General features: G+C 39.5%; 1 protein-coding gene across 1 annotated transcript in view; it reads left to right on the top strand.

The window, feature by feature from the left end:
• Positions 1-4,254: 4,254 nt before the first annotated feature.
• LOC124157893 overlaps positions 4,255-24,911 on the top strand; it is a 212,487-nt gene continuing 191,830 nt past the window's right edge. The window contains exon 1 of the mRNA XM_046532959.1: positions 4,255-4,967. Coding sequence (XP_046388915.1) covers positions 4,862-4,967 — 106 coding nt within the window. The 5' untranslated portion in view covers positions 4,255-4,861. The remainder of the gene's footprint in view (positions 4,968-24,911) is intronic.

Raw genomic sequence — 24,911 nt, 5'->3', positions numbered from 1 at the left:
CAAATTAACTTTATATTATTATTTTAAAATCATGTTTATCGACTAAGAATAGAAAAATGAACTGCTTTTCGACAATATTCACTCAAACCTGGAGTTAGCGCCCTCTTAAACCGGAACGAATGGTTACATCAACTTGAAATCATTAACGATTGTCGGGTGTACTTTATGATGGCAAAATTAAATTAATAAATTCAAACAAATAAATTTACTCGAGTAATTGTTGACTTTGAGTAATAAATTCTTCATGGACATACAAATTCAGAGAGAAACTTGTGCGTTGTATCGTTCCCTTCTTTTCGACATTTTAAGTGTGATGACATTGTGCATTTGATATCGGAAACAGTATCTCTATAGGTATCAGGTGCATTTTCTATTTTAGCGCTCTGTCACTGCCGGCTACCGAGCAGGCGACGGCCTCGCCAGCGTAGCTTTACCCTCGAACTTAGTAAAATACAAAGGAAGGCTGCGCGGTTCGTCAGAAACTGCTACGGGCGTACAGACAGCGTTACCCAAATGTTAAGCGAATTGGGATGGTAGCCACTGGAGACTTGGAGGCTGCGCGCTAGGCTTAGATTGCTTGAACAATTGAGAGTGGATACCTTTAAGAGCGACACGGAGAACATTATTAGAGACCCGCTATATTTCCAGGTCCGATAGAAGCGATAATTTAAGAGAGATGATATTCCGAACGGTTAGACATGAGGATTCATTTTTCCCCCGAACTATACAGGACTTTGATAAATGTTAGTCGTAATTTCGTTAGAGCATATCCTTTTTATGTGTAAATGGCTGGTGTCCTAACCTTCCCTGCCACAGGCCTTTTAGTTGTAGATGAAAACACATAGTAAGCTCGAAAGCAGGTGTCCTATCTAATACTATTTTTATTCCTCGATAAATAATGGCAAACGATGATAGATATAGATGTCTTTATTCGGGCGGGATTCAAACTCAAGTCCACTCTTCCATCTAAGCCCTCGTTAGGGTCATTGCATTCATCTATGTGAAGATAATCAAAAATTTAAAATAGAAAATATACAATCGCAGCATTCATTATTAGTGAAATGTCAAACCAGATTAGCAAGATAATAAGGACGAAAGGTTAAAATTGCACTTGTATAAGTGGAAATCTTGTGTGGAAAAGATTTCTGTTCATTAGGATAAGGGAGTAATATTCTTTGGCGAAAATACACATTGCAGAAAAACGCCCGCACAAGAAGAGGGGCGTGAAAAATCTGCGGAAACCTACAGAGAGAAAAGTAATGTTGTCATGAATTCAAAATACAACGTATTCAATAAGGTACACAGCATGCAAAAATAGAAACATGTGAGTAAGACATAAAATATAAAATTCAGTAATGCTTGGCCGTAGACACTACTAATAGTCGTGTATATTACCCTGTTAGTTGTGCGGTGAAAAGTGCTTTATGTAGACTCTTCTCAAAAGATGAATATGATGATGAGTTCCTGGTTGATAAGTTATTGTAATCTCCCCTCCGCTCCCCTTTCCACCCTTCTACTTCTCCACCATACCCACCCCCACCTCCTCTGGTGGTCCTCCTCTCTGCGCAATTCCCCCCTCCCCCACTGAAACCCCCTCCGCGCTACGCCACCGTCAAATACGGCACTCCACCCCCACCAACACTCCCACACCTGTCTCCCCCCTCCCATTCACCTCTCGCGTCCACCCCCTCCCACCTCCACCTCCCCTCCAAATGTGCCATAACCTCCCCTACCTTCCTTCTCCACGCCGAACTCATCGCCAGTGTTCCGCCGGCAGTCACCTGAGGCTGTCGGTATTCCTGCGAGAGTCGAAGCGTCGAGTTCGCGGGGATGCATTTTCCCGCTTACGATATCGCGGAACGGAAGACTTGTAACTTAGCTCCTGGCCACTGACAGAGCTATCCCGGGTGAATTTTCCGAAAAACACCCCCAAACCTCGAAGTTCGTAGGTGAAACAGGGAAAAGCGCTGCCCCTACTCACTCCGAACGTGCGAAATTCGCACACCCACGGCTTAGTCCGGGGTGAGCTCGACCATCACCTTTCCGAACAAAATTAACGGGTTGAATCGCTTGAGTTAGGGATGCTGCGAAGACAACCCCACTACTTGCATTGCCCGTGGATGTGAGTCTGTGTAACCCCTCCAAGGTGTATCTTCACTTTTTCTCCGCCTGTGTTGGAGGCACGGGTGCGGAGTTGGTGTCTGGCGATTGCCGGCCGCATTGGGGGGCGTGACGGGCTAAAAGTCTTTCGAGCCTGGACGTGCTGAACAGTCAAAAGTGCGTTTTAAAGGCCCTCTTGACAAGCGCACGAGCGTTCGTGTAAGGCCGAAGACAGTGCTCAGAGCTCCTTGTCTTCGTTCTTCTGTCCATTCTAATTGGCCATTTTGTGGGACTCTAGAAATTATTTAGTGGATTCCTCAGTGATAATGTGTTGCCATAAAGAAACACCCCTGTGAGGAGAAAGATTGTTGTTACTGACAGACACCCGGAATATTCATTTAATTTTTTCTCTCTCGAAGAAATCGCTGATGATGTATTGATTTTGGTGGTGACTCTGTGGCATTGCTTACTTTGGAAAAACAAAATACCTTTTGAATTGAAAACAGACATTGTGCTAGAGGAGAACTTGTAATCTGTCGGGGTAATTCCTCATGTCAAAGGAACAACAGACTGAATGAGCCATGAAGTGCAGTACCTATACGATTCTAAGTGAGACATTTCATAAAACTTTTGCATTGAACGGGTGCTTACTACGAGGTAAAGTTTAGAGGAGTTTTCGTCAAGCGTCACCGGCGAGTGAGTGTGTGAATAACTGACGAGAACTTGAAACGTGTGTTGGTCGTGATACGTTCCTCTTGCGAGACGCCCATGACGGCCTGTGTGTGGCGGGCTTTTCGTCTGTTTTAGTTCATGCCGTCATCGTCCGCAAGCAGCCGCCGTCGAAGGGTTACCGTCGGCTGTGGTGTGCATTTTCCGGCGGCAGTCGGCAAATCGGTCGGCTCGTAATCAGTCGGCTCGCCCCTGCCTCGGCGCGAAGCCTTCCGTGGGAAAGAGTAGAACGACACGCCGAATTCGTGTTAACGTCTGCCTTCGTGGACGAGGCGTTTATTTATGTTTTTATTATCCTCCTATCTTCACTCTGTTCAACTTGTGTAGTTGAAATTGTTCGGAGAGGGGATTTTCATATGTGCTTCGAAGAGTAAACAGCAATGAGAGTTGTACGTGAGGATCGTGTCATTAGAAATATGACGGGATTCTATTCCGAAAATTGTGTAAAAGCAGCAAGAAAGGAACGGTTTTACATGACATAAATTTCAAAAACTTTTTGATTTGTTTGAACCAGTATAGGTTTTCTTAATATCTCAGCATCTCGGATTCCTGATATTTCATTGCTTTTCTTCCTAAATTCCGCCATCTATCTTCACGCCAAATTACCCACATAAAAGTCACGCCAGAAGAGTGTATGGTAGAGTTTAATGAGGAAGGATAAATGTTTGCAGATTTGAGATGGTTGAAGTATGAGATATCTTTCTATTCTAACTCCAATGGTCTCTATTAAGCGCGGTAGGAGGTAGAGAGAGAAAATTACTGGGGGTAGCCGTAATATTAGTTTTAGAGAAATCGGCTCAGAAATTAACGCTCTACTCAAAGGAAAGAGCTTTGGCGGTGTATTCTTCATTATTCCATTTTAAACCTATCTCTTTCTCTAATACCTAGTGATACAGTCCTGTTTTTGTCACTCGTGTGTCCTAGTAAGTGTTTTTTATTATTGTCAATTGCCTAGTTTTTTAGCTTTAGTGTAACTTTTATGTTTGAAAATGGCTAAATATATCAGAAAATTTTAAATTAATATATAAGATCTACCGTTCCATTCAGCTCCTTTACAAATATTCTCAGAGAGAGTACAAGGGGTTTTGTACGCTGATTTGCTGATATTTCCTCGCGACCGATTCCCCTTGTGCAATTTACTACGCGGTGACTTGTGAATTTCTGCGGGAGCAGTATTCACTAGCCTAGCTGGGATGTTTTTGTAGTCTTCATTACCGCTTGACCTTCCCCTCCTTGCCGTTCCAAAAATTCGAAGCGCCATCGGTCATCGAGATACGTACACATTTTCTAGAGCCCCAGTTGTGAATACTTCGGGAGAAATCTCAGTATTTATTTAATAAAGAATAAACTCAAGTCTTAGGTATACGTTTTGGGGAAGTGGTGGATGTCTTTCATACGTTGGACGATTGGCAAGAGAAGCTTTTGTGTTGTCATCGTTGTAAATCGTTTATGTTTTTCGTAAATTTATTGGGTAGCCATTGTCTGCCAAAAATGTATATTTATGTCATTTAGACACCACCACTACCGCGGAAGAAAAAAAGAGCGTTGTGTGAATTTTGGAGAACATCTCAGCGTAAATGTTATCAGTGGCGCAGCCTGTGAATTTACTTCGGTTTAATCCCGTCAGTGGCTGGGCGGAAGAAGCTGCCGCTGTGTAGTGTTCACCCTCGGATCATTTTCTCGGTGAAATTCTGTAAAAAATACACATTTTTCTATTTGAATCATTGACTCAACTTACAGTGAAGGAAAAAAATCGCGTTCGAAGCGAAATTACTTCTACTGTCACGTAGTATTTTATATTTACCATTGGTATTTTGATTTCGGAAGAGGGAGAAGGCAGTGATTGCGTGATTTTTGTGTTTTGTGTGCGACAACACAGTGAGACTATAGAGAACCTTGGATTTCAGTTTGGGGGTATGTTCTTGTGTCCGGAGTCTATTTCCTGCAGCATGGATTGCTTTAGTGACTTGTGATTCTGCAGGAGGATACGACGCGTGGATTTGGACAACGGGCGTCCGTGAAGAAGGGAAACATGAAGCTGTCACCTGGGTATCAAAGGAGGCACATGGCTGCGAATATGGGTCAGTTCGGAGGATATCTTGGGTGGATGCTGCTCTGTGCTCTCACCTGCTCTCAAGGTACCCACTTGCCGAAATATTTAATTGTTTATTTTAATATTCATGCTTTAATTGGAAATAAAGAAATAAAACTTTTTAAAGTTCACTATTATTTAATTATGGACACGACCCGGCTTTCGTAACTTGGTTACATCGTTGATAACAAACGATGTAACAATGTACAGACGATGAAACCAAGTTACGAAACCCGGGTCGTTCCCATAATTAAATGATAGTGAACCTTCGAAAGTTTTAAATTCATTATTTCCAGTATGGAGAAGTATCAGTAAAGCCTGAATTTATCAGTTACATTCCTGCTTTATTTTTTCTATATTCAGTAATTTTTAACAATCAGTTCCAAAATCTCTTTGTGTAGCAATCCAAGAAAATATTTCAGAGTTAATTTTTGTTTTATCTATTATTTGTTTTAGAGCAATTCCACGTAAATGTCATACTGACTGGTTAAATAAAAAAAGTGGTTGGAGGCTCTGATATGGATCAAAATTTGTGCTATAAAGTCTAGACTTTCGTTATTAAGTGCTGACACTTGCATGAGTCGCGTGTGCCTGTGATAAGAGAAATTTATTATGTGCTCACCACAGTTTTTAGCCTCATACTAAATTTAATGAGTCATCTACGCGCAAAAAACATCTGTTGCGCTAATTGATTTTTATGGCCACTGTAATAAAGAATTTTTTTCTATTTTGAGGTTCGTTCATTATTTTGAATGATTTTAAGGGTTTTTGCACAAATATGTTTTCTTTATTTTGAATTAAAGAAGTTATTTTGTAAAATTCTTTGGCAGTGAATAAATTTATACCAGAAGGGAATCACAAAAGTCAGTCCGTGACATTTCTGGTCAGTCCGTGACGATGCTTTTCAAGAGGAATTACTCCTCTGTAAAATTAGTTATTGTAATGGGCTTTGCAGCATTATGAAATTTGCATTTGGTGTTCTGACATGTATTTTACTGAAGCTCTGATCACTCTTTGTTTCAGAGCAAACCTTAGAGGTTTTACTCTGAGCTGAAAGTTCGTTTCATTTTTGTCAGTCCGTGACAGTGAATTTTAAGTCACGTAAGTCCTGTATTTTTCAAGACAAAGTATTGCATCAACCAAAGTTAAACTTCACACCATTGTGCAGCAATTTGGATGTTGAAAAAGGTTTGTATGTCAGTCCGTTCGCGTTACGTGTGTTCTTAAAAGTTCAAAAACCCATTGTGACGGTAAGTCCGTGACGCGTGGAATCGCCCTTTATTCGTCAAGTGATTAAAAATTTTGTGGTCCATGTTTGTCAATATTAATGGCTTTTGGGCGTCAAGACTTTAAAATGGCCAACGTTTCCTACGCCGGAGAACTCATCACGGCTAATGACCCTTACGTCATCGATTCCTCAACACCAACTCCAAACATGACGTTGTCTCGTAATTAATTCGCAGATTTATGCTTTCCTTAGAGTATGCGGAAAAACATTTTAGAGACCAGTACCAACGTTTATCTATGAAAAAATATATTACGACTGTCTGTAGCGAAGTTTTCCTCCAAAGTATTGCACCTTATATATATACGATTTGATTTGATTTTGATTTTCACAAAGTTAAGCCTGAAACAATCGAGTTTATATAGGAAAGTTTACAATTGGTCATATCAGTATAAACTAAGTTCAGAGACGAGTGATTAAAACAAATACCGACATTAACTAACATGGCGTGATTGCGAAATTATGGGTGCTGTTACGTAATATGTAGCAAGACTCGTAATTTCACTTCGACTCATTTGTTTTATTTTTTGTGCTTTGATTCGCAATTCCATGGGAATATAAAGAATTTGGGTAAAAATTGAAGTTCATCAGTGTATTAATCAAATGCTATGTAAAGTTTTCCCAAGAAAGAAGTTTTCAGCTGGGGTATTCATAAGGGAAAAAATAATCATTCGAGCGTTACATCCCCTTTAAGAATGTCTTTCGCAATCCGTTTCCCTGAGCTCTTGCGTGAAGACCGGTATAAATAATCATTTCGTAAAATCACAGGTAAGTTTAGTTCTTGGGAATGAATAATTTATTGTATAAGTATTGAATGACGCTCGTAAAATCTCAGTTAAATTTTGCTGAGGCTATGGAGAAAAATGATTATTGAGTCGGAATAAAATTGAAGTTACTTTTTCCCTAATCGCATCACCAATACATAAAACCTCCGGATTTGTGTAATTTTTTCAGCACCAAACAGTGAACATTATAATTGAGCTAGTAAAGTGTTAATTTTTTATATGATGATGGAAGTCAGAATTTTAGAACAACTCTGAGTAAAATTAAGGCCCATTAAATTTAAGCATGATAAATTGCCTAACTTTGAGGATGTTTTCTTTCCAATAATTAAGAAATGATTACATATTTTTAAGATATATTCAACTCTAAAAATATATTCAACAGATTCAAGTTTCTTATGGTTACACTATGCTATGAAACTCTGTAATTTATGATAATTTTCTACCACTTTCCCTCTCAGTTTTTTTGCAAATATCATGTGGCAACAGGCGACCTATGGATTAATTTCATTGCACTATAAGGAACAGTATACATAGGAAGCACACTATTTTCAATATCCAGATAACGCCAAGTCAGGCGTAAGTATATTAAACAGTTTCGTGGTGGAAAGGAAATAATTGCAAAGGCGACTCATAAAAAATAATTTGGGATGCATCATTACTTCTTATTAGTTATAATTTTCTTTAGTATTTTTCCTAGTTCACATCTTTTTCCAATTCTTTTTACACGTCCCGACAAGTCTCCATGTAATATTGAAACATATTTGATTGTGAATTGGGAATAAATATTGCGGGAAACTACCCTTTATGGATTTCATATCAATGGTAATAGAACATATTTTTTTGTGGCATGTTAGTTGATATCTGTATATGCTTTAATTGGCTCACCTCTAAAATTAGGTTATTCTGCCATGGACTTATTGTGAACGCTACTTAAGAGATTGCAATACGCCTAAAGCAAGCATCGCTACAGACCGTGATGCTATCTTTGTTTACAGCTCAACGTAGGTACTCTTTCCTTGAAATATTTCAGTCATGTTCTTATGAAATGATTAACCAGCTGATTTATTACGGGATTACGTTCATTTTATTTTTGGTGCTGAGAAATAATTGACATAGAAATATATATCAGTAGATAGCAGCATAAACTGATCCTTTATCTTCGTATGAAACCAACGGGGTATGAACCCGGGGTGGCTGGTGTACGAAATGAAAGTCTAAACCAGTAAAATTTCAATAGTTTCGTTCCCGGGAGCGAAATGTATAAACGAAACGAAAAAGAATTAAACCTGGGGAGCTAAACTTAGGGTCGAAACGAAATCGGAGTCAAAACTACTTCGGGTCGAAACTAAAGTAAACGTCTGGGGCGAAACGAAATGCAGATAATGTTTTGCACCGGAGGGACCACGTACTTTATCTTCTAACAGATTAGTTTCGACCCACACACCGAGTACGAAGTATGGTTGAATGAAGCCGCGGTTCGGCCTACCACCATTAGATTCATGGAGAACTCATTTTTTCACCACTAACAGGAAAACGGTGAATGCAAACTGATCATTTGAATTTTAAGCTCAATGTTTTAGCCTCTCTACACGCATATCAAACGTAATGGGTCGAAACTATTTCCTCTTACCCCCCTCTACTCAACTTCTGGGATCGAAACTTAACCATGAGCAGAGGAGTTTCGATTAATTTCGTTTCGTTTCCGGGAGTAAAGTTTCGTTCTGGGTTGAAAATGAACTCCTTGGCGATTTTAATTTCGTGTGGGAACGAAACTAAACCCAGGCCTCGTGTTTTCGTTTCCCTCTGGGTGGAAACGAAAAATTTTTGTTTCGTTTCACTTACCATCCCTGGTATGAACCAAACCCAAGCTAACATGCCTGAGAAATGCCAAATACATCAGTTTAATCAAAAACGTGCGCTGCAAAATACTTGAAGACAAAAAATATACTAATTAATACATTTATATTCCTACGACGAATGAATTTAATTTTATGGACGAAAAAGTTATTTTTTTACTGAAAACTTTCCTAAGTCAATTGAAATCGGAAACCGATTAGAATGTTACAGCAGTGGCAACATGAATCATGCTTCTCCGTAATGGCCAAACTCTAAGGGCTGAGTTGTGTACCCTGCAGGAGTTTCAAGGAAACCGTTGCGACCCCTCGGGGCTGCCCAATGCTATCCCCTCGGGGTGGACTTGGTATTTGAATCCTAAGGGTTAGAGGGCTCCATCCGCCGTCCACCGCACCCACGTCGTTTGTTTAATCGCGGGGGGTTGGTCGCGAACAATGGGTCTGTGGAGAAGCTTGGGAACGATCGGACCTATTGTAGTAGCCATGTATTCACCTGATAGACGGGAGCTTTCCCGGGTTCGACCTCAACTGAACCGAGCGGAAGTATCTGAAGACCTCGAAGGCAGCACGGCGGTTAGGCCACTAGCCTCTGGTGGTTTCCAACGCCATGTGCCTCAGCGAGGGAAGACGTTTTAAAGACCAACTGTGGTTAAATCGACAAAATTTTAGAGAAAACAGGATTGATGCCGCTCTACCTTTTATTTTTACGATCTCAGTCGAGTTCGGTGTGACTTGGCGCTTTAATAAGTCAAAGAATTTTTTAATGTTCCTGAATCTCATCGGATCTGAAAAGTGTATTTCTGTATCATTCCGTAGTTTTGTCATAACTCATTGTCTATTTTCAACCCTCATTTTTTCATTTTTCGAGGAAATATCGATGAAACTTTGAAGGAACCTCTTTTTTCCATTGACATTGGCGACTTTACTGGCCAACTTATAAAGGTCACTAGTGCTTTTTGTAAAACTTTCTCCAATGGCATGTTATTTTTGAGATCCCTGTCAAAGATGTAATTATGATATTAAATTCCGTTTTAGCTGGAACACTGAGACTTTCAGTGCCTTCGTGGGAGTTCATTAAATCTTTAAAAAAAGTTCGGAACTTTCTCATACGGCTTCTGTTCATCTATATCACTGGATTTTTTTTCAACAGGAAGATAACCCGTCTGATTGAGTTATAAAAACATTTTACTTTGCACAAAAAACTTTCTCTGGAGTTCCTGGGACGTTTTTCAAATTATAAGTTAGTTTTTCCAAAATTCGTACGAGAGGATTACGTGCCGGTTTCAAATTTGACCATGTTAAATCCAGTTTTTCCTCAATTTTAGGCGTTTATAATCATTTAAGAAGTTTAATAGTCACAGTAAGTTAAACCTACCCCTGGACATCCGCCTGATGAGAAACACCTGTGAATTAATAGTACGTTTATACCGCTAAAAATAGGAATTTGTTCGAACAATTTTCTATTTGCGGGTATCGAAGGCTATGTATTTTAGTTTGATTGATTAACAACGAATTTTGTACTCATAAATTTGCATTAGCTTTAAAATTATATTCTAAATGGACTTTAATTTATTTAAATTTTCATGGTAAAGAGTTATTGTAATATGGCTGAGCATTAAAGGCTGATCACGGTTATCCATCTTGATTTTAGTTATCTCCTTTACTATTTCTTGAGCACAATGAGCGGCAGCTTAAAATCTCAATTTTCTCTTCCACAGTTATTTCTTGGCTTTTTTTTAAGTACCTATATTCTTAGGGGGAGTTTAGGATGAGAAATGTTATGCCTTTAATCATTTTTCAATTAATTTGACTGAGTGGCCATTTATACTTAATTCCTTAATTTCAATGTCTTAGAGCGATTAAATAAATTTAAAACCTGCACAGACCTTGGATAAGGAATTTTGATTATATAAATACTCGTAGATCCTTTCGCAGCTTATATTACGCTTAACTGATCTTTAAACTCGCTTTATAGCCATATCTATATATTATATAGATATTTATAACATTTCCCGGAACATCTCTTCGCAAAGGTCTGTTTGATCATTAAATTATCATTCTGGGATATATTTCTGAGGGCAGTGAATCTATATAAAGAAGTTTTCATCCCCTAACTACTGTAACGATGATTTATAAGAATATTTTTGGATTCCCATAACGACTTTCAAGTCATTATTTACACGGTATACTAACAATCTCTTCATTTTCCCATGATCTTATTAATAACTGAAAATTTCTGCCTTACATGTGCTGTCGAGGAATTTAATGAATTCCTGCCCAAAATTGGATTTCTGGAATTATTAATTACATTGAATTCCTGGAATTTGTTTAACCTAGAGAGGAACTGGAACGAGATATTTTTCGAATAGCTCATTTGAGGCCGGCAAAAAGTTTGGAAATCACTGGCAAAAATTTTGAAATCATTAGCTTGTTACGGAACTAATGAATGCGTAAAAACCTCTAAGGGGAAAAGAAATGAATGGTCTCTTGCTTATAGAGATGTTTTGATAACCGGAAATATATTTGTATACATATTTCCCGTGTAAGTAACGAGAAAGTGCTAAGAAGAGTGGGAGAAAAGAGAAGTCTTCTGAAAACCTTAAGCAGAAAACGGGAGAACTTAGTCGGCCACATTATGAGACTTGATGGCCGGATGAAAACAATCGTAGAAGGACTGGTGGAAGTAAAGAAGGGCAAGGGACGGCCCCGAATGAGTTACGTAGGCCTGGTTATAAAGGATGTTAAAGAGAAAAAATACGAAGCTTTGAAAAGGCTAGCGGATAGGGGAGAGGAATGGAGAGCTGCATAAAACCAATCTTAGGATTGTGAAATAATGATGATGGCACATTTCCTCAGTGAAACAAAGGTGCAGCTGTACAGAGGGAATTAAACTTTTAGATTAGGATCACTCGAAAGAAGTACGAGGGACGTTTTATTTTCGACCTCCGATAGCTCAGCAAAAACACCATACAGGCGACAGGCGGGTACTGCACGCATAGGGCAACAGCGCATCCTCCGCACCACACGCTCAAGTCATTTCTGATCTTAAGTTTTTATTTTAAGGTCAGTAGCGATCTCATTAACTACACTGCCTCAATCGATTCTCTCGCCAAGTGTGCACTGCGGGGCGACTGCCTGAAAACTATGCGAATGGCTTCACCATTGACATGCCTCGAACTTTATGCCGATGAAAGAAAAATTTTAATGCACTATGGCAAGAATGTGAAACAGTCTGAAACATTACGTCCATTCCCATTAAAAACAAAAGAGGAGACACGATGGCTTCAAGAAGTGATCTGATCCATGACAACGACCGTCATCTCAGCGTTGATGCAGCCCAACTGCTCCTTGAGTAATTTCAACCGGACATTTTAGATCATCCGCCGTGCAATGTCGGCGTAGTGCCGTGTGACTTCCATCTTAACACTGAAGTGAAGAATTGGCTAGGAAGGAAGGGTTTTCAATCAGTCTTTGAGCTTCAGAACTAATGCAAAATTCATAGGAGGTCACTGGTGACAACATCCTCTGAAGAGGGAATAGTAAAACTTGTCCGCAGGCACGATAAATACCTCAATTGACGAGGTGATTATTTCGAAAGGATACCACAAGCGTGCTCAACATTTAGCAGTGAAATAATTTTTAATCATTCACTTCGTTTTCTGCTCATGATCCATCGCAGGTTGAAAAAAAGTCCCTCGTACATTAGAACTTTTTCCTCTGATCTCTTCAATTTTGTTTCAATCTCTGTCCAATATTAAATATATTTCACGTTTGCAGTGACTCGTTCAGTGACCACTTTCTTCTCAGAGTTCTACAAAGATGTTGAAGTGTAGTTAATAAAAGCTATGTTCTTACCTGTTTCTTTTATCCTTTGTATCACCCTGAAAGTAGTGGCAGTTCAGCACCTAAACGTTGAAAAGCTTTTACGTTTTTATAATTGGATCGGATCGAGAGGTTTTTTAAAGTGGCTCATTGGAGGATCAAATTAGACAAACGTTTTGAACAATTAGCGTTTGAATGAGCTCCAAAATTTTCTTTCTGCCCGATATTCGCTACTTTTCCCCCTTTTCACTGCATTCCCATGAATACCTAACTTTTTTGGCTGTTGAGGAAAACGTGTTCTTGAATATTCAATGCAAATAAATATTCGGTTCTTCCTATGCGTAATCGTTGTGACATTCCGTCCCTACCTCCCAAACCTACCTAGACCTCCCACGCAGTACTTCAAAAAGTTTCATGCTTTGCGATTTCTTGTCATGCATAAATTTTCCGTATTATTTTTAACCAATTATCCTTGTTTTAATGAGGAGAGTATATCATGAATTATATTTTTCCCTTCCTTACGAGTCCATAGGGACTTCCTGAGCTGTACTTGTCCTCACATATATTTGGTTCGACGCTTTTCTGTTTACCTACCATGAAATGTTGAAAAAGCACCGTACACAATTTATATAGATTATTTTTTTTAGCATAGAAACGTTACGGAAAATACAAATACTGAAAGTTTGGAGATAATGTATGCGTTTGCTTTGCGTTCAAAGGAATGATGAACGAAATATCCGAGCGTGTGTTATTTTGGAATCTCAATTTCCCTCCCTCTAATGAGTTCAGACTTTTCCTCGGATCCCGTTTTCACATCCTAGTTACCGTAACTTCCCCCTCCCCCTTTGCATCCCTTTATCGCGTTGCATTGTCGGGTTGTCGACTTCGCTCGCGCATTAGGGTACCTTTGTGGTCGCTACGTTGGAATTGCTTTGAATGTGCATGAAGCCTTTTGTGCACTCGCCCTCCTCACGAGCGCAGTGTTTGTTGCGTCGGACGTCGAAGCAGAGCCGCGTCTTAGTCTGGACCGGGTGGGGGAATAAGAGGGGGTGTTACAGTTAAAGGGTGGAGACCATTTGTTAGGGTACCCAAGGTGACCCGGACGGTACGGTCAGCGAGGGCCGGACACGTGGAGAGAAAGCTTCGGTGGTCCACGAGGCACCAAAAACTGCTATAAAGGCGCATAACGATAGCCACTTCTCTTGTCCAGCCATAATCACGTGACGTTATTTCATATGCGAGCATTCGGAAAGTATACTCAACATAGAGAGAACTGCGCAGAGAATGAAATACGCGAAATATCCCGGTAGTACTTTGTCAAAGGGTCAAAGTAGCCTTTTAATCTTTGGAATATTTTTTTTCAACATGGCATGTTTTTGACTTACTATTTCCTTACCTACACTTTTCATTTGAATTCATATTTCTTATTGCATGATACTAAATTTTTATTTCAAACTGAAATTTTAAGTCAAGGAATGAATCAAAATTCTTGACCCTTTTTTCTGTTTTGTTCAGCTGCATTAAACTGCAATCTTGTTTATTCTTTTGAGATTTCATATCATATATTACTAGTTTGCCTTCATGGCATGTTCATCCTTATGGATTCAGTGCGATATATCATTGTGTTAGAGGCTTTAGCCTAAAGTTGCAAACTGTTTTGGTCTAACTTTTTTTCTATTTCCTCATTGCCAAAAAAGGAATAAATTATTAATCATTTACATTCTTTATTCAACATACATTTGATGTCATTTGATTTCAGAAGGAAGATAGTATATTTTAGTTTTAACTAAAATAGATGTAACCGAAGTGTTTCACAAAATTGACATGAGGTTTTTCAGTTGGAATTCCCACCTCATTTCGAGGTTAACGAGCATATTAGGTCCTATGAGTGAGTTTTCAAGCAACTCACCTCATATTTACTTTTCGATTGGCAATTCTGGCTGTATATTGAGGGCCAAATCATGTATGTACATTTGCGGTGAAATAATTGAAAGCGTTCAGGCCGTCGAAGTAACTCATTACGTTCAGTAAAAAAACGTGTCACTAGTGCTCTGTGTGAGTGAAAGGTCTCAAAACAAAATACAAGATGTAATGTACAGTAATATTATAGTTACATTTATTTCGCGATGTTTTCGATGTTTTGATAGTTGAATACTTGCTTTTAGTTTTTGTGTCATCCGTGACTGAATGGAATTATTGATGAGAACTTGAACTTTTTATCATTCCTGGTGAAGAGACTTTCATATTTTGAATGTTTTATAATTTGAATATTTTGGATTTTTGTTGTTCATCCTTGGAGTATGTTATCTGTAAAATAATATTTTTAACCCATGAGCGCCCGATACAACTTTGTAATCCAATGTTCATAATCTCAGTTGCATTCATATCGTGTTTTCATATTAGAAGTGAAATGTTCTTCTATCTATGGACTTTCTAACGAGGTCGGTAAAACAGCGAAATAAATTATAACACTATTAGTTACAATTATCTATTTCAGTACGGAGCATCTAATGGTGGTTAAGTTTTTTTAAAAGTTACATTCGAAAATACCCTCTTATTTTCGAGAAAATATAAGGATTCATCTGATTGTGAGTGGTGACATCAACTCGTGGGACTGAGTGAATCTTTTTTAAGAGAAAATGATTATGCTTAAGTGCTGATATCACTCCACCTTCCTCAACATTCTTTGGGTTCTTTTTTGGCCTCACCCTACGTTTTCTGTCTCTTAATTTCCCTCTCAAATAACCACATTTTCACCATTCAAGTCGTGGGTCGGTTCTGATTGACACATGACGGTATTAATTACCTTCAGGAGACAATCATCAGCGAGGAGACGGCGTGAGGTGGGTCGTTTTATAGCTTGTATCAGTTTGTGAGGGTGGGAGAGCGCGTTTGAGAGAATGGAGGAACGGTCGAAAACAGCGCGGCTCACGTGAAGGGGGAATTGGTTGGGTGTTGGCTGCTGGGCAGTAAATTAGGGTGCAGAGCAGTCTCGCTGTCAGCGTGCGTCAGGAGAATCGGGGGAGGTGTGGTGGCTTCCCACCCTGTGGGCTCGGATTCAAATCCGGGCGGAGGCAGAGAATTTTCGGGGACTGCCCGATCCCTGCTTGTATGCTATGTGGAGGACATTTCAAGCGCAATACTCCTTCTGTTAGATGGGACGATAAGCTGTGGTCCCCTTAGCGCCTTTCGTTAAGAGCGGGCTAATGCCGACGCCGGGGTTCTCTCCGCCCTTTCTTACCTACCCTTCCCTCATGGCGCAAATTACCTAAGCTGTCGGTCGCATCCTCCAAATCCCATACCATACCATGCTCTCTGGTGCAATCAATGATTCAAACCGAGGTATGGACATGTGAGGGTAGAGATCATCCCAGACTTAGCCACATGCGTGGCTAGCAGTATTGCGAATTTTGCACGTGAAGGGTATTTGGGGGTGGGACAGGTTTCTTCTCCAGGGCTACCTCATCCTTTAGGATTTTTGTGTGATCTTAGGCTTCCCCGGCGTATCAGGAGCAGAAAAGTTTCTTGGGGTTTCCACCGGTTAATGTGCACCATATATCTCCCGACGTTTCTATGAGGCTAAATTTGAGAAACGGCACTCAGAAGATCCCCTGAGGATGAACAGCAAGTTGCTGCTCGAAGCGTCGGGAGAGGTAGAGAACATTAACCGGTGAAATAAAACCCGATAGACTTTTCTGTTTTTGTATTTTGTTTGGGTGTTTCCGAACGTTTCACTTGGGAAATCTCGGATTTTACTCTCTTATGTGAGGGGTTGAGAAGCCAAGGGGTACAAGTGATTTTTTCCTCAACAGAGTTAGGTAAAGTTAATTGTTAGAAGAAAAACACAAAAACTTGGTTGTGGAGGGATACGAATGAGGCTCTGACGAGTGCTGACATCGAGTGGAAAATCAAATGCACTACTTAACATCTAATTTGTCTCGTTTGTTTTATATGCCTAATTTCTGTACCTAACTCAGTGTAGAAAAAAGAAATTACTTGTACTCCTTGGCTTCTTCCCCACTCATATGAATTATGCAAGCTATTACAAAGTTTCTGTAGACTTTATATTCATACAAGAGCACGGCCATTAACAATAGCCACCAATTCCTTGGAGATTTGTTTACATACACGACAGTGACATGTTTGTTGACGACTCATCTTGACCCTAGATTTGCTCAAATTAAATTATTTTAATATTATTTTAACATTTTAAATATGTTTTAACTATTTATATGTTTTAAATTTATTAATAAGCTCAGTCATAAAATTGGTTAAAACAAAACAAATCGTCTAGTGTTGGCCAGCTTGATAACCGTTGCATGGTTACCTACTCCTAAAAACATAACCCTTTGTTCAAGTTGAATTGTTTCGTAAACTTTGCCCATTTTTAAAATGTTTAATCTGTCATTATGGCTGAGACGAGTCTAAAGAACCAAATATCATTACAATCGGTGCCGCCGTTCTCGAGTTATAAATGGTCTAATGGTACCTATCTCCTTAATTTAAACCATTCCTGATTTCATAATCGTGGGGATAAAAATAAATGAATGTTCGTCTATTATCCATAAAAAAACCCTATTGACCGGCAAAGTGCACCATATCAATTAATAATTATTAGCTTCATCGATTAACCTTTCCCTTATTTTTTACATTTTTTTTAAATCTCAGCCACATCCTCCATTTATCCGCTTTAACTCCTCCATCCCGTCTTAAAGGGGACACCCCACGTAATGAATGAAATGCCATTTCTATCGCGCTAATGCCATTCGTCAATAAACGTGGTATCCAGTGGATGATGGCTATAGATCCCTGTCCCGGACCTCTCCAAGATATTTAAAAAATACGAATAAAACAGTTAAAATAATTGCTATGAGGGCATTAGTTTTCAAATTGAGGAAATGAATTGATATGAATACTCTAATAATAGAAAATTGGTATTAAGAATTATCGAATCCAATTAATATGATGGCCAAAAATGTTAGGTTCCTAATATGAGGAAGTGGACTCTTGATGACTACCACCGAAAATGTGCTAAATTTGTGGATCTTTAGGGCAAATTACGGTTCAGCCGTTTATTAAACGTATGCAAACGTATCCTTGCGGCGATAAAACTTAATTTTGCTTTGGTATTTATTCGGTCTCATTGTGCATATGTTATCGAAAGCTGTATTTACAAATAAGAAACAAAGGAAACGAAATGTCACAAAACCGGTAGTAGTGTAAAAATGAGGATACTGGGACAGTCGCCATCTTGGATTCTCCGCCATCTTGAATTTTTCCTCGAAGGTGCTGCCATCTGGTAAAACAAATGAATATCGAAAATCTAAACGTCTCGTGGATGAACTGAGGATACTGGGACAGCCACAATCTTAGTGATGATGGTCTGAGGGTGTAGAGGTCAAGTGATAAATTAAAAGAATGGATAACAATAATTATTTATTTTCATAATATTAATACAATTCATCAGTCTGCGTTGCAAAATCTCTCACATCCTTAAAAATTTTATTTCCCCCTAAAAAAACTTCTTGCTGCGTTGGCCATGCTCGCACATTTGGAACACTTAATTTTGTATGCACCACTCGCGACTTCTTAGAGGATGAGAAACTGTAGAGGCATTCGTTATGAGGGTATCTGTATTCTCCGGTCTGGGAATAATTGTTCATGGAAAAAGTATATATTAAATACTTTTCCCACAGGTACACGTAAAAGGAGACTTGAAGTGGCAGACAACAGAATTGAACAGATATCTGCGGTGAACCTTCTTGAGTAAACAGTTTAATGAAATTATGGGGAATCTGCTCATCAATAAAACGGGATGGGATAGGGAGGGATCGACAAAGGTTTTTCAGTAATGAATCTTCTACTGGGTGAATTTCATAAATGGAATGCACAAGAGACTTAATCGAAATCATTTTCAAACTCAGTGGGGTAAACTTCACTTTAGCCGGCCTGCATTCTGTGAGTATCTTGCTCACAAATGCGTTGAATTTCTGAAATAAGTGAGGAAAGAGAAATGAATTAAATTGTTTTTCAAACTTATTTCTCCATATTCCCACTTATTTTCCTCTCTTTCCAATGGGAATACTGAGACAGTCACAATCTTGGTGATGATGGTCTGAGGGTGTAGAGGTCAAGTGATAAATTAAAAGAATGGATAACAATAATTATTTATTTTCATAATATCAATACAATAATTCTTCAGTCTGCGTTGTGGCATCTCTCACATCCTTATGTATTTTTTTTCCCCACAAAATTTCATGCGGTGTTGTCCATGGTGGTACTTTTTGGAAAATTGTATATTTATGTGCGTTTCTTCGATTCCTCGACAATTTATAACACATGAGGCATTCATAATGGGGATATAAGTCTAGACCGGTCTGTGAATAATTATTAATGGAAAATGTATAAATGAAATAACTTTCCCACAAGTGTTGATAATATGAGAAACTCATTGGAAGGCAACAGTATTGTACCAATATTTGCGGAGGACCATCTTGAGAATACAGAGACATGAGTATTTGGGAAAATATTTTGTCAAAAAATCTGAAGGGGATGGGAAGGATTTGGCAAAGGTTCTCTATCCTTGGTAACGAATCTTCTTCGCGAACTTTATGAATGCATCGCACAACAGCGTTGACCGAAAGCAACTGCAAATTTAGTGGGCAAAACTTCACCATAGCTGGCCTGCACAATGCGGTCGTCGTATTCACAAATGTGTTCAATTTCTGAAATAATCAGCGGAAAGAGAGGAATATGAGTAGGAATTTGAAGGAATAAAATTTCAACAAAAAAGATTGAATATGTTATATATTTTTCAAGACAAATTATGAAAAAAAGAGGAACAGAAAAAACAATGAACATCGAAACTAAATTGAAACAAAATCAAATAAAATGAAAAATATTCACAAATCTCTCAAAAAAATCAGTTTTAGGAACAAATCACATATTTAGGAATTCAAGAAATAATATAAAAATTAAAGACAATAAAAATAATTGTATCATGATATTAAAAAAATATGAAAAAACAAAAAAATATTAACTGAAAAAACTACTCCCAAAACAACATGAATCCTCACAAAAGTGCATGTAAATTTTTTTTCCCTCTTATCCCCCGAGGATCTCTACACACCTTTTTCTTCGGAACCTCATCATCAATGGAGAGTCTTTTCATAGGTGACTTTATAACAGACGTAGAAGCTGAGTGAGCTCCATCACTTTGTAAAACAGGCATATCAAGAACTTGAGCCTCCGAGGACGCACGCGAATGTGACGATGGGATCCACTGCACATCGTCCTCCGATGATCTCGGTGACTGAATAACAATGGAAGGAGATCTTGGCGGTGGATTTGTAGGCTCTGGGGATGATGGAGGTGATGGTGAGCAAAGACCTTCGGTATCGGGTGGTGGCGATGCGGGCGACTCAACTTCAAGCTGTGGTGTTACAGCAAGAGGTTGAGTATCCGGCATCGGAGATGTGGGGGAATGTGCTCCAGGCAGGGATGGAGACGTCAACGGTTGCGAGGTCGGCTGCGGTGCTGGTGATGTGGGGGGTTGCACCGCAAGCAGGGATGGTGATGTCGCCGGCTGAGTTGTAGGGCGTGGTGGTGATGGTTGAGTTGTGGATGGCCTGCTCAGGCGAGATATGGGCGGTGGTGGTGTTGAACGCCCCGATGCTGCTGATGCTGTGGACGGTAGAGATGATGTCTCCTCGTCGTAAGACCGCCCCATCCGCGAAATGGGGATAAGTGGAGGCGGTGGAGAATGTGATGACGATCTCCGCGTTAAATCAAGTGCCTCCACCCGTCCAATCTGTGGAATGGGGATAAGCGGAGGCGGTGGAGAATGTGATGGCAATCTCCGCGCTAAATCAAGCGCCTCCGCCTCATTAAACAGCGCCGAAACGAGGTCGTCAAATGACATATCACTCGGTGAATCATCCTCTGCATACCCCCAGTAGTATGGAGCTAAACAGAAGTTAACTTCGTTCCGCGATCCATTCCACACCTCAGCCATAGGCCTACACGTGGAGCACCTATGCGCTGGCTGATCAACAGTAATTAGAGGTCCATCACACAGATCGCAAACAAAGCGTGGAATACGTAGGCGGGACGAATAAATTGAGTGCCTAGTTTCCACATGCGAAAGTTCAATATATTGAAGACGAATCCGACACCATCTGCAAATGGACACTGTGGCCCTCGATGTCGACCGCGTATCCAATGCGTGGTAAATGGTTGCCTGAACGCAATGGAATGATGCCATGGTGGATGTATGATGTGTTTTCTTACACAGCGTATATATAAGACTGTCCCACGTGACATTATTCGATATCTAAGGATGAAGCTATTGGAGGAACTCTCAACCCAATGAGCTCACAGGGCCGATGGTCTGAGGAGGCGTAAACCTTGAGGTCGGTCCCCCCACAGCTTCAAGATTTCATGCTGGCGACCCCAATCGGCTGGGGCATTGACGCACGAAGGAGAAGTCAGAGACCTTCGATTAAGATTAGCAATCGACCCTCATAAAAATTGATGACCGGCTGTGCGATTGACGCAAGCAAGCGGAGACAGACGGGTGATAAAGATTAATGAGCGACCCTCGTACGATCGGTTGGGGCATTGACGCACGAAGGAGAAGTCAGAGACCTTCAATTAAGATTAGCAATCAACCCTCATAAAAATTGATGACCGGCTGTGCGATTGACGCAAGCAAGCGGAGACAGACGGGTGATAAAGATTAATGAGCGACCCTCGTACGATCGGTTGGGGCATTGACGCACGAAGGAGAAGTCAGAGACCTTCAATTAAGATTAGCAATCGACCCTCATAAAAATTGATGACCGGCTGTGCGATTGACGCAAGCAAGCGGAGACAGACGGGTGATAAAGATTAATGAGTGACCCTCGTACGATCGGTTGGGGCATTGATGCACGAAGGAGAAGTCAGAGACCTTCAATTAAGATTAGCAATCGACCCTCATAAAAATTGATGACCGGCTGTGCGATTGACGCAAGCAAGCGGAGACAGACGGGTGATAAAGATTAATGAGTGACCCTCGAACGATCGGTTGGGGCATTGACGCACGAAGGAGAAGTCAGAGACCTTCAATTAAGATTAGCAATCGGCCCTCATAAAAATTGATGACCGGCTGTGCGATTGACGTAAATTACCTAGAGGTCGAAAAACAATTCACTCCACCCACCCCGATGGGATGGGGGAAATTCAGTATATAAAGGTATAGCAGAGCTCTCACAACCATACTCACAGCAAGAACGCCTTACGGTACCACAGAAAGTAGCAGCAGAACCAGCATCAGCAGAAAGAAGCCAGGAGAAGGAAGAAGTTCCCGATAATTTCCAACACCAGCAGTTGCCCTCACAATCCTCAACGATAGCGTGAGTAAAATCATATCATTAGTTTTTAAATGTATAAAAATTCAAGTCCTATGAGGATTTAGCTAGAAAAACTGCTAAAATGCTCATTTATTCTATCTACTTCAGATGGACGCTTTGAAGATCAAGTTGCTTACGCAGCAGGAGGAGGCAAAATTCTTGAAAAAGGAGGAGCTTAAGGAGGGTCTGGCATATGAGGTGGAGAAACTTTCTCCCACTATTACAAAATATGGGAGCAGCATAATAGCGGAGATAAATTTTGAAAATGCAAAGAGGAAAATATTCCTCCCCAAGCATTTCATCCTCACTCTTGACGAAATCGAGGCCTTTAATGCCGACGCATGGGGCGTTGGGCTAAAAATATCCAGAAAGGATAATTCAGTTGTTTTATTGTAAAAAATTAAAATAATACATGTCTTCGCTTATAAATGACCATACTGAATAATCTTGTTTCATTTAAAATAACCCTCAAATACACGTTAGGTTACTTATGTATAAAGCCTAATTCTCATATATAGAATTTCATTTCCACTGGAAAAACCAACCAGACGATAATGGAAGAGATGGTGCTATGCCCGGTATGCTACGTCTATTACCACCCAAGGTACAGAGCCGGCCATGAGATGTCGGAAGTTCATCACCGCCATGCAATCAGACAAGTTGGAAGAGGAGCTGACGCTTCTTCTTCAATTGTAGAGATTGAATCAGCGGTTAAAGGACGGCTTAAAACCTTTTGGGTGAGTGCAGGTGGGGAGCATACAGACCTGGTAATTTTTTTAAACAGCAAAAAGGATTTACTTTTAGAGAAAATTAGAATTTATCTCAAAGATACAGCATTAAAAATAAACATACTGGTGAAAGCTAAATTTCATAATGATAAGAATGAAGAAAGAGTTGAAACACAGGATAGATGGTTTAAAACAAAAAATGTTAAAGTTTTTGAAGCAGATGATGTGAATGAAATTTTAGAAATACTATTTGCGAAATTGTTGAAAGAAAAATCAGAAAGCTCATCTAAGGGATCAGGTTGGTCACTAAGTGAAATAATCGGCCTCGAATTACGGATAAATAGATACATCCCGCTAAGAGGGTCATCTTTCATTGACCTTCCTGCTAAAATTAAACTCACCCACTCAGTTATCAACGTAAAGAATGAGGATGCCTTCTGCTTCAAGTACGCCATATGGGGGAAGAAAATAAAGTGTCATCCCGAACGCCTTTCAAAATATAATAATATAGAGTTTTATCAAGGATACAATTGGGATTGCATTAATCATCCAGTAGAATTATCAAAAATTTCAAAGTTTGAGCATGAAAATTCAATTTCAATAAATGTTTTCGGTCTTGATGAAAAAAATAATGTATATCCAATTAAAGTTGTTGATCAGGAGTTAGATGACCACCGCGATCTTCTCTACCTTGTTAAGAAGGACAAGACGCATTTCTGCTGGATCAAAAATTTTGGTAGATTGATTCGATCACAAATGTCAAAACATAAAAATGCGTTACACGTATGCAAACGCTGTTTTAAACCTTGCTATTCGAGTGATACTCTCAGAGAACATAATATTGATTGCTGTAGAAATTCTCCAACAAAAATAATAGTTCCAACTGCTGATGACAACATCTTGAAATTCAAAAACTTCTCACATTCCGTCAGAATTCCCTATGTTGTATACGCTGATTTTGAATGCATCCTTAGTAAACATTTGAGTTGCTCTCCCAATGATGAGCATTCATATACAAATAAGCAGCACCAGCATGAAGTCATGTCCTTCTGCATGCTTATGGTATCAGATACTGGAGAAGTATTCGAACCATTTCTTTACCGAGGTAAAGGTGCGGTAGATATTTTTCTTGAAAAGCTGAAGCAAATGGCTCTCTTTGCACGAAATAAGTATAAAAATATAATACCTATTGATACTTTGACCGAGAGTGAGAATGTTGCTTTCATTTCAGCACAAATATGTCATATATGTCAAAATGAGCTCGGTTCGGATAGAGTGAAAGATCATGATCATTTAACGGGTAAATTTCGTGGGGCGGCTCATAAGAGTTGTAACGTGAATTTCCAAGTGCCTGACTACCTACCTGTTTTCATTCATAATCTTTCAAATTATGATGCTCATTTGATTGTCCCACATCTCGGCTGTGATGAGATGAAAATATCATGCATCCCTAATAATGAAGAGAAGTACATTTCGTTTGGAAAAAATGTAGATAAGACTTTTTCATATCGTTTCATTGATAGCTTTAGGTTTTTAGGGACATCCCTATCTAAATTGGTTAGCTCGATCCCAAAAGATAAATTTACGAGATTATCCAAGAATTTTGGTGATAAAAGTGATCTCGTGATGCGTAAAGGTATCTTCCCATATGAGTATGTGGATTCGTGGGAAAAGCTTGGTGAGGATAGATTACCTAATATTGATGAGTTTTACAGCACCCTTACCCAGGAAACTATTAGTTCAGATGACTATGAATTTGCTCAGGCGGTTTGGAACGAATTCCAGTGTAAATCTCTGGGGGGATATTCTGACCTATATTTGCTAACAGACGTCTTGTTATTAGCAGATGTATTTGAAAATTTTAGAGACGTATGTTTATCTACATATGAGTTAGATCCTGGTTGGTATTATACCGCACCAGGACTGTCTTTTGATGCGATGTTGAAGCACACAGGGGTGGTACTTCATCTTTTAACAGATTATGATATGATACTTATGATGGAGAAGGGAATTCGTGGTGGTATAAGCCAGTGTGTTAAAAGGTACTCCGAAGCTAATAATAAACATATGAAGGAATTCAACCCTAGTTTAGATTCCAGATATATTGCATACGTAGATGCTAACA

The sequence above is a fragment of the Ischnura elegans genome, chromosome 4, assembly GCF_921293095.1.
Source record: "Ischnura elegans chromosome 4, ioIscEleg1.1, whole genome shotgun sequence".
Lineage (NCBI taxonomy): Eukaryota > Metazoa > Arthropoda > Insecta > Odonata > Coenagrionidae > Ischnura > Ischnura elegans.
The sequence above is the reverse complement of the archived record's forward strand: the minus strand, read 5'-3'. Positions and strand labels throughout refer to the sequence as shown.